We start from the raw sequence: 17,327 nt of genomic DNA on the forward strand, positions 1-17,327 counted from the left end.
GAGAATCTGTCTGCTAATGCAGGGGACATGGGTTCGAGCCCCGGTCTGGGAAGATCCCATATGCCGCGGAGCAACTAGGCCCGTGAGCCACAACTACTGAGCCTGTGCGTCTGGAGCCTGTGCTCCGCAACAAGAGAGGCCGCCACAGTGAGGCCCGTGCACCGCAGTGAAAAGTGGCCCCCGCTTGCCACAACTAGAGAAAGCCCTCTCACAGAAACGAAGACCCAACACAGCAAAAATAAATTAATTAATTAATAAACTCCTACCCCCAACATGTAAAATAAAATAAAATTAAAATTAAAAAATAGAGGTGGAGTCTCTTTCCAAAAAAAAAAAGAAATTGTAAATGACTTCCACCCCTAATCTAAAATATATATATATATATATATGACAGATAAGTTAAAAGTCATAGAGAATAGAATATGAAGGTCCTACCTACATCTAATTGGGATTCCAGAAGGAAAGAAAACAGAGGATAGGAGAAGGAAACATCTTCAGAGATAAGGGCTAAAAATTATCCAAAACTGATGAAAGACCTATATCCTCAGGAGCACAAGCCTTGAACAAGACTCACGAAAAGAAATACACACATACACATTTTGTAGTGAAACAGTAAAACCTCAAAGGCAATAAGAAGATATTAATATGTCAGAGAAAAAAGGGAAATAACTAAATATGAACAATTATTAACAAAAGACATCTCAACAATGGATGTTGAGATGTATCATCCTCAAAGTGCTAAGAGGAAAAAACTGTTAGCCTTGAATAGTATACCTCTAAACAATTCGAAGACAGAGAGACATTCAGACAAACAAAAAAATCAAGAGTACTTACCACCAAAAGACTTCAACACAAGAACTACTAAAGGATGTCCTCCAGGGCTTCCCTCGTGGCGCAGTGGTTAAGAATCCGCCTGCCAATGCAGGGGACACGGGTTCAAGCCCTGGTCCGGGAAGATCCCACATGTGGTGGAGCAGCTAATCCCGTGCACCACAACTACTGAGCCTGCGCTCTAGAGCCCGTGAGCCACAACTACTGAAGCCCGCACACCTAGAGCCCGTGCTCCGCAACCAGAGGAGCCACCACAATGAGAAGCCTGCACACCGCAATGAAGAGTAGCCCCCGCTCACCGCAACTAGAGAAAGCCCACGCACAGCAACGAAGACCCAATGCAGCCAAAAATTTAAAAAATAAAGGATGTACTCCAGCAAGAAGGAGAATGGCTGCAAAGGGAAGAACTGAGATGTAACAAGGGATGGTGAGTAAAGACGTTGGCAAAAGTGTGAGGGAATCTAAACAGTGACTATAAAATATAATAATAATAATGTCCAACTTGAGTAGTTAAATATAGAATGAAAACACTAGATATGTGTATAATAAGAAAGGCCAGACAGAAACATCATAAGAAAGCTACAGACCAATATTCTTCCATGAATACAGACACAAAAAATCTGAACAAAATATTACTAAAAGGAATACAGCAAGATTAAAAAAAAAAAAGGATAATATGGAATTCCCTGGTGGTCCAGTGGTTAGGACTTGGTGCTTTCACTGCCAGGGCCTGGGTTCAATCCCTGTTCAGGGAACTAAGATCCCACAAGCCATGCCACGAGGCCAAAAAGAAAAGGATAATATATCATGACAAAATGGGGTTTAAAAGATTAATGCATGGTTGGAATAATAACCAAAACTCAATTCATGTAACATAACACATAAATAAAGAAGGAAATAAAGAAGTAAATCATATCATCACAACAGATTCAAGTGAATATCTGACAAATTTCAATACTCATTCATGATAAAAACTCTCAGAAAACTAGGATAGAAATAAACAGAAATAAAAAGCGTCCATGAGGAATCGATAGCTAATGTGGTCTTATCCATACAATGGAATAGCATTCAGCAATAAAAAGGAATGAAGAGGGTTTCCCTGGTGGCGCAGTGGTTGAGTCCGCCTGCCGATGCAGGGGACATGGGTTCGTGCCCCGGTCCAGGAAGATCCCACATGCCGCGGAGCGGCTGGGCCCGTGAGCCATGGCCGCTGAGCCTGTGCGTCCGGAGCCTGTGCTCCACAAAGGGAGAGGCCACAGCAGTGAGAGGCCCGCGTACGGCAAAAAAAAAATGGTCATAAAGTATTGTTTGGGAAGGGCACTCAGGCCATATTCTAGCAAATCAGAAGTAAATTACCCCATCCTGGAACTCACAAGCATGTTAAACATTAGCCAGGGCTCACACATGCTCAGGTGAGGACAAGCAAGACTCACCTCGAAGTTGTACTTCTTCATCTGGTTCAAGTGCCGGCAGTACAAGTAGAGCATGCCAATGCTGCTGCCCACGGCAATGTAGTCCCCGTTGGCGTCCAGGGCCGTGAGGTAGACCACTATGGAGCGGAACCCCTTCTGGATCTTTGTGGGAATGGCATTGAGGAGATAGTACAAAGGGCAGAACTCTCTGAATGTAACAGACTCTGATACGGATGCCATGGCCAACGTTTCCACAGATGATCTTCAAGCAGGACAGGAATTTTAACGGGCATCAAGGGAAACCTGGGGGCTGAAGAACAAGGCATCATAATGCTTTCAACATCTAGTCATGCAAAGATAAGTCAGGTATAATAGCGGGAACGAGGAACTTTCAGGTGGGTATGAATTATAGTCAGAGCTGAATTAAACAGAGAAAGTAACCAAGTGCCATTAAGATCACTTTTGAGCATTTTAATTCAAAACTCACTTCAATATGTGCTGGCCCCTGTAATTTATATTGTGATAAATGCTATGGAGGGAAAGGGGTGGAAAAAATATTAAAAACAGTTCTTAATCTCAAGTAGCTTATGATCTAGTTAGGGAGGCAAAAGAAACTATGAAGAGACATAAAACCAGATGTGATTAGGTGCTAATCTGTGGGTCTCTATCAGAAGAGGGAGAGAGCAGTGTGGACTAGAGAGTGGAGAAAGCTTCACTGGAAACATCCAAAATTCTGAAGCCCACCAGGAAGGACAGAATGTGGAGAAGAGGAATTCCCTGGCAGTCCGCCCTTCCACTGCACGGTGCACGGATTTGATCCCTGGTCAGGGAACTATGATCCCGCAAGCTGCATGGCCAAAAAAAAAAGTGTGTGGAAAAGAAACAGTAAAGACACTGTACTAGAAGAACAGTGGACCAATCCAGACGTAGGAATAAGCTCACTGTGTCGAGGTGGTGGAGAAACGTGTCCCCTGGCTGGATAGCCACAGCCTCCACAGCACTCAGAACACCAGCTACACAACACCTCCTATCTGTTCTGCACTGACACCCACACCTCTTGAAAATTTGGATTCAAAGCTTCCCTCAATAAAGGGAAGCGTGTTATATATCATCACACAGCGTGTTATACTTTATGAAGTGTTCATTCACCCATTTAATCCTTACCCTACAGACTTTTACATGGGTTTGGAAGTCCCAGCCACAGCAATCAGAGAAGAAAAAGGAATACAAATCGGAAAAGAAGTAAAACTGTCACTGTCTGCAGATGACATGAGACTATACATAGAAAATCCTAAAGATGACACCAGAAAACTACTAGAACTAATCAATGAATTTGGTAAGGTTGCAGGATACAAAATTAATGCTCAGAAATCTCTTTCATTCCTATGCACTAACAATGAAAGATCAGAAAGAGAAATTGAGGGAAGAATCCCATTTACCATCGCAACAAAAAGAATAATATACCTGGGAATAAACCTACCTAAGGAGACAAAAGACCTGTACTCAGAAAACTATAAAACACTGATGAAAGAAATCAAAGATGACGTAAACAGATGGAGAAATACACCATGTTCTTGGATGGGAAGAATCAACATTGTGATAACGACTCTACCACCCAAAGCAATCTACAGATTCAATGCAGTCCCTATCAAATTACCAATGGCATTCTTCACAGAACTAGAACAAAAAATTTTACAATTTGTACGGAAACAAAAAAGACCCGGAATAGCAAAGCAATCTTTTTTTTTTTAAATAAATTTATTTATTATTTTATTTTTGGTTGTGTTGGGTCTTTGTTGCTGCACGTGGGCTTTCTCTAGTTGGGGTGAGTGGGGGCTACTCTACATGGTGGTGTGCGGGCTCCTCATTGCTGTGGCTTCTCTCTTTGTGGAGCACGGGCTCTAGGCGCTGGGGTTTCAGTAGTTGTGGTACGCGGGCTTCAATAGTTGTGGCTCATTGGCCCTAGAGCACAGGCTCAGTAGTTGTGGCGCACGGGCTTAGTTGCTCCGTGGCATGTGGGGTCTTCCCAGACCAGGGCTCGAACCCATGTCCCCTGCACTGGCAGGCGGATTCCCAACCACTGTGCCACCAGGGAAGTCCCAGCAAAGCAATCTTGAGAAAGAAAAGCAGAGCTGGAGGAATCAGGCTCTCCAACTTCAAACTATACTACAAAGCTACAGTAATCAGGACAAGTATGGTACTGGCACAAAAACAGAAATATAGATCAATGGTACAGGATAGAAAGCCCAGAGATAAACCCACGCACATATGGTCACCTAATTTAGGACAAAGGAGGCAAGAACATACAGTGGAGAAAAGACAGCCTCTTCAATAAGTGGTGCTGGGAAAACTGCATAGCTACATGTAAAAGAATGAAATTGGAACACTACCTAACACCATATACAAAAATAAACTCCAAATGGATTAAAGACCTAAATGTAAGACCAGACACTATAAAACTCTTAGAGGAAAACATAGGAAAAACACACTTTGACATAAACCACAGCAAGATCTTTTTTGACCCACCTCCTAGAGTAAAGGAAATAAAAACAAAAATAAACAAATGAAATGGGACTTAATTAAATTTAAAAGCTTTTGCCCAGCAAAGGAAACCATAAACAAGACGAAAAGAAAACCCTCCGAGTGGGAGAAAATATTTGCAAACAAAGGAACAGACAAAAGATTAATCTCCAAAATAGACAAACAGCTCATGGAGCTCAATATCAAAAAAACAAACAACCCAATTGAAAAATGGGCAGAACTAAACAGACATCTCTCCAAGGAGGACATACAGATGGCCAAGGGGCACATGTAAGGATGCTCAACGTCACTAATTATTAGTGAAATGCAAATCAAAACTACAATGAGGGGACTTCCGTGGTGACATAGTGGCTAAGAATCCACCTGCCAATGCAGGGGACACAGGCTCGATCCCTGGTCCTGGAAGATCCCACATGCCACGGAGCAACTAAGCCCATGTACTTAGTTGAGCACTGCACTCTAGAGCCCATGTGCCACAACTACTGAAGCCTGCACGCCCTAGAGCCCACGCACTGCAACTACTGAGCCGGTGTGCCTTGAGCCCGTGCTCCACAGCAAGAGAAACCACTGCAATGAGAAGCCCGCGCACCACAACAAAGAGTAGCCCCCGCTCGGCAACTAGAGAAAGCCTGTTTGCAGCAACGAAGACCCAACTCAGCCAAAAAAAACCCAACCAAACAAAAAACAACTACAATGAGGTATCACCTCACACCGGTCAGAATGGCCGTCATCAAAAAATCTACTGGGCTTCCCTAGTGGCACAGTGGTTAAGAGTCTGCCTGCCAATGCAGGGGACACGGGTTCGATCCTTGGTCCAGGAAGATCTCACATGCTGCAGAGCAACTAAGCCCATGCGCCACAACTACTGAGCCTGCGCTCTAGAGCCTGCAAGCCACAACTACTGAAGCCCGCGCACCTAGAGCCCGTGCTCCACAAGAGAAGCCACCACAATGAGAAGCCCGCGCACCGCAACGAAGAGCAGCCCCGCTCGCCGCAAACAGAGAGAGCCCGTGGGCAGCAGCAAAGACCCAACTCAGCCAAAAATAAATAAATAAAATAAATAAATTTATTTTTAAAAAGTCTACAAACAATAAATGCTGGAGAGGGTGTGGAGCAAAGGGAACCCTCTTGCACTGTTGGCGGGAATGTAAATTGATACAGCCACTGTGGATAACAGTATGGAGATTCCCTAAAAAGCTAGAAATAGAATTACCATATGATCCAGCAATCCCACTACTGAGCATATACCCTGAGAAAACCATAACTCAAAAGGACACAAGTACCCCAGCTGGTTCATTGCAGCACTGTTTACAATAGCCAGGATATGGAAACAACCTAAATGTCCAAAGACAGATAAATGAATAAAGAAGATGTGGTACATACATACAATGGAATATCACTCAGCCATAAAAAGGAATGAAGTTGGGTCATTTGTAGAGATGTGGATGGACCTAGAGTCTGTTATACAGAGTGAAGTAAGCCAGAAAGAGAAAAACAAATATTGTTTATTAACGCATATACGTGGAATCTAGAAAAATGGTACAGATGAACCTATTTGCAGGGCAGGAACAGAGACGTAGACATAGAGAATGGACATGTGGACACAGGAGGGGAAGGGGTGGGTGGGACGAACTGGGAGGTGAGAATTGACATAAATACACTAACAAGCATAAAACAGATAGCTAGTGGGAACTTGCTATAAAGCACAGGAAGCTCAGCTCGGTGCTCTGTGATGACCTAGATGGGTGGGAGGGAGGTCCAAGAGGGAGGGGATATATGTATACATACAGCTGATTCACTTCATTGTACAGCAGAAACTAACACAACGTTGTAAAGCAATTATATTCTAATAAAAAAAAAACTTTTACATAAGCTACTGAGGGCCAGAGGGTCACAAGACTTGCTCAAGACCACACGGGCAAGACCTGAATCTAGGCCGTTGCCCTTCAAGTCCTCAGCCCTTTCCAAAGGACTCTCTATCACATCCCCACCCCCTGCTTCTCTTTCTCCACGCATCCTCTTCCTCTCCTGTTGATGGCCATCTCTGCCTGGTCCCCTCCACCACTGGTCTGTATGCCCAAGAGCAGAGGCCACATCCACCTCACTTACCTGTCTAGCCCCTGGAACCTAGAAAAGGGTCAGGCACATCGGAGGCACTAAGTATTAATTAATTAGTTTTTTTATAAATTTATTTATTTTATTTATTTATGTATTTTCAGCTGCATTGGGACTTCGTTGCTGTGCACGGTCTTTCTCTAACTGCGGCGAGCGGGGGCTACTCTTCATTGCAGCTTCTTCATTGCGGGCTTCTCACTGAGGTGGCTTCTTTTGTTGTGGAGCACGGCTCTAGGTGTGCGGGCTTCAGTAGTTGCAATGTGCGGGCTCAGTAGTTGTAGCTCGCGGGTTCTAGAGCACAGGCTCAGCAATTGTGGCGCATGGGATGGGCCTAGTTGCTCCGCAGCATGTGGAATCCTCCCGGACCAGGGCTCAAACCCGTGTCCCCTACGTTGGCAGGCGGACTCTCAACCACTGCGCCACCAGGGAAGTCCCACACTAAGTATTTATTGAATAAATGAATGAGTTATAAAAAAAGGAAAATCTGCAAGGAAGGAGTGAGTTCAAGAATGGAAAAGAAACAAAATTTCTTCTTTTCTCCAATATGGCCCCAGTTCAATGCTGGAATAAAAATCCTCTAGATCATTTTCAGACTCCTATTTCATTTGACAGTCATGATAGACAAAACATACAGTGAAGCAGGCAGGGTAACTTACAAACACCTTTCCTAAAGGTAAGTAAACAGTAATAAGTCCCTCTGCGATGGTTAAGAACATTAATATACCCTCTTTTAGCAGAAGTTGAAGCTCTGGGAGGTTCAGAAATTTGCCCAGGGTCATATAATTTTAAGTGAAATTTTGACGGTGAATATTGATCCTGTCCATACAGCAGCATACTTCATAAATTTACAACTTTGTAAGGTCAAGACTGCCTTGGCTAAAAGATATCCATGCTCCCCAATCTTTGGTTTGTACAAGTACTCCAGAGAGGTGGGCAAAACCCACATGACCCCGAAATCAAATGAAAATGAAACGGCTATCAGGCAAACACAAGCGAGGACAGCCACAGTCAGACACCTTGGGAAAGCACGTAGATCATTTTAAGGAGGACACTAAAGCCAAAATAACAATGAAAGTAGCAACAGTGGTAACAGTAAACACTATTACTTAACAGAAACTGTTTTACACACGAACTCATTAAATCCTCACAAAAAACCTCAGGAGGTTGGCACCACTGTTATCTCCACTTTACAGGCGAGAAATGTTCTCATTTCAACAGTTCCTCTCCACCTTCAAGCAGAAGGGCATCACAGGAGCAGGAAAAGATGTATTTCCTTGATGGGTGTGTGCACACAAACACTGATGTGCCACAATTTACGTGATGTTTTTAAAATAAAATTTTATTTTTATAAAAGTTATAAACGTTCGCTATCAAAAACATAGCAATATAGAAAAGTACAAAGAATGAAATAAATGCCACTCATAATCCCATCATAGAGACATGTTACATATATAGATAGGGTATAGCTACATGTGTGTAAACACACACAGGGTTTTTCACTTAATAAATCATGAGCACTTGCCATGTCATTAAATACTTCCCTAGAATAAGATTTTTAGTGACCATATAAAAAAACTGCAGAGAACACACTATAGTCATAAACCAAGAGAACACGCTATATTCATAAACCAAGATTTTCTCAAAGTGTTTTAATTTCCACTTTAGCTGATGAGATCTCCTAGGAAGCAAGCAGAGGAGAGAAGCACTTCACAAATGTCAGCTGATATTAGTTCCTCCTTTAAAAGTCTTTTTCCTCAAAGTAGCCCTGTCAAATTATGACATTTAGATTTCAAAAACTCATTCCCTTGAACTGATACTATTCACTGAGAGTTCCATAATCTCTACACAGAGGGGGCTTTGAGGTTGCAGTCTGGTTAGAAGGGGGCAGAGGACTTGCCTTGAAACTGCACTGGTAAAGCAGGCACACTAGTCTCACTTAGAAAATATGTTTATTTGAGGTGGCGTAGGCAGTATTAGAGGAAAATATGGAAGGTCAGAGTCTCTGGAACCATCTCCTTGGCACAATCAGTGATCATACAACCAAAAGCAATTTCAAATGTGTAAGAAGGGAGTGCCGGGCTCGCTGGCCAAACTCCATTAAAAACTATCATAATTCTGTAGCAGGTAACAGACAGCATAATCAAATTTTGGATCAAAATTATTTAAGCTGAAACCCTATCATTCATCCATGATTTCTCCCTCTCCCTCACCCCTACAGTAATCCCTCACCTTGTTCCATCAGCTCTATGTCCTAACCTACCTCACAGCTGGCCCCTTCTCACCAACTCTGTGGCCATGCCTGAGACAAATCCAGTACACTTCTCACGTGGACCACCGCATTGTTCTTGTAACAACTGCTCTCCTGCTTCTACACCTGTCCCTGGAATCCGGATTCATACAGAGCAGTCAGAATAAGCTCTCTGACTTCAACAAAATTAAAAACTTTTGTGCTCTGAAGGATATCATCAAGAAAAGTAAAAAGACAACCCACAGAATGAGAGAAAATACTTGTTAATCATACATCTGACAAAGGACTTGTATCCAGAATATATGAGAAATGCTTAAAACTTAATAATTAAAAGGTTTTTTTGTTGTTGTTGTTGTTTTGTTGTTTTTTTTTTTTGTGGTACGCGGGCCTCTCACTGTTGTGGCCTCTCCCGTTGCGGAGCACAGGCTCCGGACACGCAGGCTCAGCGGCCATGGCTCATGGGTCCAGCCGCTCCACGGCATGTGGGATCTTCCCAGACCAGGGCACAAACCCGTGTCCCCTGCATCGGCAGGCGGACTCTCAACCACTGCGCCACCAGGGAAGTCCAAAAGGTAATTTTTAAGTGGGCAACAGATCTGAATAGACATTTCTCCCCGGAAGACATACAAATGGCCAATAAGCACATGAAAAGATGCTCAATATCATTAATCATCAGGGAAAATGCAAAACAAAACCACGAGATATCACTTCACACTCACTAGGATGGCTATAATCAAAAAGACAGATAAGTGTTAACAAGGATGTGGAGAAACGCATACATTGTTGGAACATTGCTGGAACCCTCATACATTGTTGGTAGAAAATAAAATGCGGCAGTCACTGGCAGTTCCTCAAAAGGTTAAACGTACAGTTACCATATGACCCAGCAATTCTACTCCTAGTTATATACCTAAGAGAAATGAAAACGTATGTCTACACAAAAACTTGTATACAGAATTTCATATTACTATTCATAAAAGCCAAAAAGTAAAACAACCCAACTGTCCATCGACTGATGAATGGATAAACAAAACATTGTATATCCATGTAACTGACTATTATTCAGTAATAAAAAGGAATGAAGTACTGATATATGCTACAATATGATGAACCTTGAAAACATTATGCTAAGTGAAAGAAGCCAGACACAAAAGACCACACATTTGCATGATTCCATTTATATGAAATAGCAAATGGCCAGAATAAGCAAATCTACAGACAGAAAGCAATGACTGCCTGAAGCTGAGAGAAGAGAGTGGGGGTGGGCATGACTGCTAAAGGACATGGTGTTTCTTTTTAGGGTGGTATGTCCTAAAACTGATTGTTGCATAACTCTGTGAATATACTAAAAAACACGGAATTGTACACCTTGAATGGTTAATATATATGGTATGTGAAATCTCAATGAAGCTATTACCCCAAAAAAACACACCAAAAAAACCCAAAAAACAAAACAAACAAGAAAAAGAAGAATCAGCTCTCCAACATGCATTCATGACAAAAATTTCAGTAAACCAGAAACAGAGGGGAACTTCCTCAACCTGATAAGGAATATCCACAAAAAAACCCTAACAACTAACATTACACTTAATGTTGAGAAACCCAGGGCTTCCCCAACTGGGCTTCCCTGGTGGCGCAGTGGTTAAGAATCCACCTGCCAATGCAGGGGACACGGGTTCAAGCCTTGGTCCAGGAAGATCCCACATGCCGCAGAGCAACTAAGCCCATGCGCCAAAACTGCTGAACCTGCGCTCTAGAGCCCACGTGCCACAACTACTGAAGTCCATGTGCCTAGAACCCGTGCTCCGCAACGAGAAGGCACTGCAATGAGAAGCCCGTGCACCGCAACGAAGAGTAGCCCCCGCTCAACGCAACTAGAGAAAGCGCGTGCGCAGCAACGAAGACCCAATGCAGCCAAAAATAAAAAATAAATATGTAAATAAATTTAAAAAAAAAAGCTTCCCCAACTGAGATCAAGTACAAAGCAAGGATGTCCCCCTCTCACCACTCCTTTTCAACATTTACTGGAAGTTCCAGCTAATGCAATAAGACAAGGAAATAAAAGGTATACAGATTGGGAAGGAAGAAATAAAACTATGTTTGTGGATGACATGTTTATTTATGTGGAAAATCTGAAAGAATCAATAAAAAAACTCCTGAAACTAATAGGCAATTATAGCAAGGTTTCAGGATACAAGATTAATATACAAAAGTCAATCACTTCCCTATATACCAGCTATGAACAAGTGGAATTTGAAATTAAAAACACAGTATCATTTACATTTGCATCCCCCCAAACAAAACACTTAGGTATAAATCTAACAAAATATGTAAAGAGCTATACAAGGAAAAGTATAAAACTCACATGAACAAAATCAAAGAACAACTAAATAAATAGAGAGATATCCCATGTTCACAGATAAGAAAATTCAATATTGTTAAGATGTCAATTCTTCCCAACTGAATGTACAGATTCAGTGTAATCCCAATAAGTTATTTTGTGGATACCAACAAAATAATTCTAAAGTTTGTATAGAAAGACAAAAGACCCAAAATAGCCAACACAATATTGAAGGAGAAAAACAAAGTTAGAGGACTGATACTACCCAACTGCAAAACTTATTATAAAGCATCAGTTATCAAGACAGTGGTACTGGCAAAAGAACAAATGGATCAAGAGAACAGAAGAGAAAGCCCAGATATAGACCCACATAAATACAGCCAGCTGATCTCTGACAATGGAGCAAAGGCAATACAATGGAGCAAAGGCAGCCTTTTCAACAAATGGTGCTAGAACAACTGGACATCCACATGTAAAAAAGTGAATGTAGGCATAGACTTTCACAAAAATTAACTCAAAATGGATCACAGGGGCTTCCCTGGTGGCGCAGTGGTTAAGAATCCACCAGCCAATGCAGGGGACATGGGCTCCATCCCTGGTCCGGGAAGATCCCACATGCCGCGGAGTAACTAAGCCCGTGCGCCACAACTACTGAGCCCGCGTGCCTAGAGCCCGTCCTCCACAACAGGAGAAGCCACCACAATGAGAAGCCCAGGCGCCGCAATGAAGAGTAGCCCCACTCGGAAACTAGAGAAAGCCCGCGCACAGCAACGAAGACCCAACGCGGCCCCAAAAAGGACCACAGGCCTAGATGTACAGCACAACAGCTATGAAGCTTCCAGACGGCGACACAGGGGAGAAGCCAGACGAGCCTGGGCGCAGGCGCCACTGCAAACAGTACCACCAGAGGCACGGCCCGGAGAGCAGCGACTGACATATAAAGCTTCCAGACGGCGACACAGGGGAGAAGCCAGACGAGCCTGGGCGCAGGCGCCACTGCAAACAGCACCACCAGAGGCACGGCCCGGAGAGCAGCGACTGACAAGCTGCACTGCATTAACTTCGGCTTTACAAAAGACAGCGTCAAATGAAGGAGAAGCCAAGCCACAGATTAGGAGAAAAACTGCAGAACGGACCTATCTGATAAAGGGCTGTTATCCAAAATATACAAAGAACTTTTAAAACTCAACAACCCAATTAACATACAGGCCAGGGCTTCCCTGGTGGTGGTGCAGTGGTTGAGAGTCCGCCTGCCGATGCAGGGGACACGGGTTCGTGCCCCGGTCCGGGAGGATCCCACATGCCGCGGAGCGGCTGGGCCCGTGAGCCATGGCCGCTGAGCCTGCGCGTCTGGAGCCTGTGCTCCGCAACGGGAGAGGCCACGGCAGTGAGAGGCCCGCGTACTGCAAAAAAAAAAATACAAGCCAAAGATCTTAATAAACACCTCACCAAAGAAGACATACAGATGTCAAATAAGTCTATGAAAAGATGCTCCACATCATATATCAGGAGAATGCAAATTAAAACGAGATACCACCACACACCTAGTAGAATGGTCAAAATCTGGAACACTGACAACACCAAATGCTGGTGAGAATGTGGAGCAACAGGAACTCTCTTTCATTGCTGGTGGGGATGCAAAATGGTACAGCCGCTTAGGAAGACAATTTGAAGGTTTCTTACAAAACTAAACATAATCTTACCATATGATCCAGCAGTTGCAGCCCTTGGTATTTATCTAAACGAGTTCAAAACTTATGCCCACACAAAACCTTCACCAGAATGTTTACAATATCTTTATTCATAATTGTAAAAGTCTGGAAGCAACTAGCACATTAGTAAGTGAATGAATAAATAAACGTTGGTACATCCAGGCACTAGAATATTATTCAGCACTACAAAGAAATGGGCTATCAAACCATGAAAAGACGTGGAGGAACTTGAAGTGCACATTACTAAGTGAAAGAAGGCAATCTGAAAAGGCTGCACGCTGTATAATTTCAACTCTGTAACCTTCTGGAAAAGGCAAAGCTATGGAGACAGTAAAAAGATCAGTGGTTGCCAGGGTTTGTGTGGGGGAGGGAAAGGGATAAGTAGGCAGAGCACAGAGGATTTTTAGGGCAATAAAAATACTGACACCATAAAGATGGATACATGTCACTATACATTTGCCCAATGCTACAGAACGCACACCACCAATCCTAAGGTGAACGATGGACTCTGGGTGATTATGCTGTATCAGTGCAGGTTCATCAGTTGTAACAAATGCCCCACTCTGGTGGGAGATGCTGATAAAAGGGGAGGCTATGCACACGGGTGGGGCAGGGAGTAAACGGGAAATCTCTGTAGCTTCCCCTCAGTTTTGCTGTGAACCTAAAACTGCTCTGAAAAAAAGTGTCTAAAAAAAAGAAGTTCTTTGAAAGAGAAATGGGTGGATCTCATACCACTCACCCTATTCAACATTCTACAGTGGTTCCCCAGTGCTCTGAGAATAAGCAAATACCCTTCTGTGGCCTACAGGCTGTGTGGTCTGACCCCTTCCTGGCTCCCCCATCACATCTCCACCTCTCTCCACTCATCCCCCAAGCTCTAGCTCCACTGGTCCACTCTGCCCTCCTCAGGCTTCAGAACTGACTACTCCCCCTACGATCGTTCATCTCTCTCCACACACCAGGCTTCAGAAAGGCCTTCCCTGATCAGATCACTTACAGTATCCATCAGTCCCCTCCTCCTTCTAACATATCATCTTGTTTATGTCCTTCATAATTCTCATCACAACCTTTAATTACTTTATTTGATAAACAGTTTAATGATCATCTCTCTCATGAGAATGTAAGCAACATAAACCCTCTCTTGTTTACCAATGAAAAGCCTCGTACGTTAACAATATCTTTGGCACGGAGTAGATGTTCAGTAAAGATTTGTTGAATGAATAAGTAAAATGTTAACTTCAGGTCTTACTGCAAAAAAATATTCTCAATCCAATCTTTAAAATCAATAATGCTTCCGTGGTTCTGAATATTTCCATTAAAAATATAAAACATCAAAACATTCTTCTTTGAGGCAGGATAATTCTCTCCCCCATTAACCCCACAATCCCATACACCTGGAAGGTGGGAGCTGACCTTCACGCTGACTGATAGCACCCAAATGCCTGATGGGCAGTTTTATAAACTGGAGCTAGGACTAGTAACACACAGTCTAAATCATCCACTTAGTACAACGATCAGAAGTTGCCAGAGCCCCCTGACAGCTCTAATGGTTTAAGGGGTCTCTCCAAAATCGCTAGGAAGTGACAGCCACTCCCTGTTGCAGGGTCTTTTTTTTTTTTAACATCTTTATTGGAGTATAATTGCTTTACAATGGTGTGTTAGTTTCTGCTGTACAACAAAGTGAATCAGCTATACATATACATATGTCCCTATACCTCCTCCCTCTTGCGTCTCCCTCCCATACAGTCTATTTTTAAAGTCTGGCTACAACATCCACTGTTCTTTTAAATGTTAAAATCTTATGGCTGAACATAATGAGATGGAGGCAGTCATTTATCTTCCAGATGAGGTTTTGTCACTTTTCTGATCCCAAGCCCGCTGGCTAGCCAGTGCTCAGAGTCTAAAGCCTGATGACAGCATGAAGTTGAGCAGTTCAACAAACCAGTCCGCATCCAGCTTCATCTCAGGCCACTCTTCCAGCCACATACTCCACACTGCAGCCACAGTGAGCTTCCCACCACAGTCCCTGAACACACCATGACCTGTGTGTCTTTGCAAAGTCCCTTTCATTCCTTCCCCGTCCCCCATACGCATCTTGTAAGAACAAGTTCTCCACAGGAAGCCTTCAGCCTCCCTCTTTCACAGAACGCTATGAGGGCAGTTATCACAGGGCACCATCATGATTTGTTCTCTATCTTCCTCAATGGCTTCTTTCTAGTCTTCATCTACATCCTGTTCATCCACAAATTTGCAGTGGCTTCAAAAGACCAATAGGGAGTGTGGTACAATCAACGCTCAACACATATTTGTTGAATTAATCTCCCTCAAAACACTGTGCCAGAATTCCCCAAGTATGACAGAACAAAATATAAAGCCACTCTACCTCAGTTATGTCCATGATTATGCAAAAATTCACTGGTCTCTTATGTCTGGATCCAAAGAATACGTTCATTTAAAATTGACACACACTTGGAACAACAGCTCACTTCCACCTCAGCAGTTCACAGAGCCATCAACTACTCCCTCTGGATTCTATCAAGCTCCTTGAGCTCCACTATATCTAGAAATCTCTCCATGCTTGACTCCGAAGCTTGTCTTCATTATGTGTGCAACAGTTTCCTCATCTGTTCTTCACTTATTCTAAGTTTAATTAACTGCTCTGCCTGACGCCTGTTTCCTTCCCTTTTTCCTCATTAAGTTCTAGGAGCTATTTTGTTCAAACTACATACAAGCTAATAAGAAATGAGACCTTCCTCAAACTTGAAGTGTAATTTCTCTAAGAGAAAACTGAAAACAAATCCAGTAGGAGCCAATCTTCTATTGAAAAAGACAATGTGACAACAAAATAACTTAAACCTAACAAAAGCTGCTTACTAGTCACTCCTTCAGGAGAGGACTTTCCTTATCCCACCACCAGTCTCCAAGCCAGTCCTGAAAACTCAAATAGAGCATCCCCTGTATCTATGCCTGCTGGTTCTCAAGTTTGAAAGCTCCCTGAGGGCAGGGACTGGGTCTGTCTGGTCCACCACAGCATCCCTAGAAGCTGGTATGTGGCTGGCCTACAACAGGCCCCAAATAACTATCTGCTGAATGCCAACAAGAGATGTTGGGGGAAAAAAAAAAAAGCAAGGTCAGAGCTTTGTCAAGGTACATTGTAGCTGGGTGAGAGAAAGTACAAAACGCCTTGCAGCTCCTTGCAGGAGTCACTGGTGACCACAAAGGCTGCAGTGGCTTTATTCCCAGATTCTGCCCATGCTGGGATCTGGGTTTGGGGATTTCCAGAACTCCTTTCCTTAAAGTTCTCAAGACCTTGGCTACAAGGAGGAAGTTAACCCCAAGGGCAACTTATCACTCCAGCAGGTAAGGCAAAGGTGCATGCATGCTGGTACCCCACACTCTGCCTACAAATGTTAACAGAAGCAACAGAACAGAATAAAATTCCTGAATCTCAGCGAGAAAGTGAGGAAGAACAAAGGGAAGGGAAGAGAAAAGGAAGTAGGGTATGTGGGTAAGGAGAGCAGGGGCTAGCCTTTATTGAAATGGACCGCGTGCCAGGCACCGTGCTGAGCAATTCACACGCACTGACCCATTTAATCCTTCCACCAAGCCAGAGCTAGAAACTATTACCATCCCTTCTTTACTGATGATGAACCTGAAGTTTAGTGAGACATCACTTGCCCTGAGCACACAGCTAGGAAGGGGCAGCGCTGTGAGCCGGGTCTGACTCGAGGGTACCCCACTCTTCAACCTGCACTCACTATTCTGCCTCTGAGGCCTTAAGGCAGGACTGGGAGACGAGTCGTTCATTTATCCATTTAACGAACACTTACTGAGCACCTACTGGGTACATGCCAAGGCGTGGTGCCAGGCGCTGGTGGGCGGATGAAGGGACGGGGACTGAGAGGGTCGGGGGATAAGACGCAGCGTCAATCGTAAGACCACGGAGCTCGGCGCCTCGGGCCCGCGGCGCAAAAGGGATGCCAGGGTGCGGCACAGGGGAGGGAAAGCGCCGAAGGGGAGGGGCGAGCGAGCCGGGTCACTTGGGGCGGAGGGCCCGCGGGAGGCGTCGGCCGACCCGCGGCGCCCAGGAGAGGTGGGCGACGACCACTCCCTCGGCGGACTGACAG

At 43.8% G+C, this 17,327-nt stretch overlaps 1 protein-coding gene across 7 annotated transcripts in view; it reads right to left on the reverse strand.

The window, feature by feature from the left end:
- Window positions 1-17,327, reverse strand: part of TECPR2 (tectonin beta-propeller repeat containing 2) — a 95,997-nt gene that overhangs the window by 78,287 nt on the left and 383 nt on the right. For 5 of the 7 annotated variants that reach the window (XM_067724684.1, XM_067724451.1, XM_067724741.1 and 2 more), the window contains exon 2: window positions 2,265-2,553. In XM_067724684.1, the coding sequence (XP_067580785.1) occupies window positions 2,265-2,483 (219 nt within the window). In that variant the 5' untranslated portion in view covers window positions 2,484-2,553. Of the gene's footprint in view, window positions 1-2,264; window positions 2,554-17,030; window positions 17,186-17,327 lie in introns of those variants that run through there. The other 2 variants (XM_067724606.1, XM_067724521.1) reach the window with 2 other exon arrangements.

This window comes from Pseudorca crassidens, chromosome 1 (genome assembly GCF_039906515.1).
Source record: "Pseudorca crassidens isolate mPseCra1 chromosome 1, mPseCra1.hap1, whole genome shotgun sequence".
Classification (NCBI taxonomy): domain Eukaryota; kingdom Metazoa; phylum Chordata; class Mammalia; order Artiodactyla; family Delphinidae; genus Pseudorca; species Pseudorca crassidens.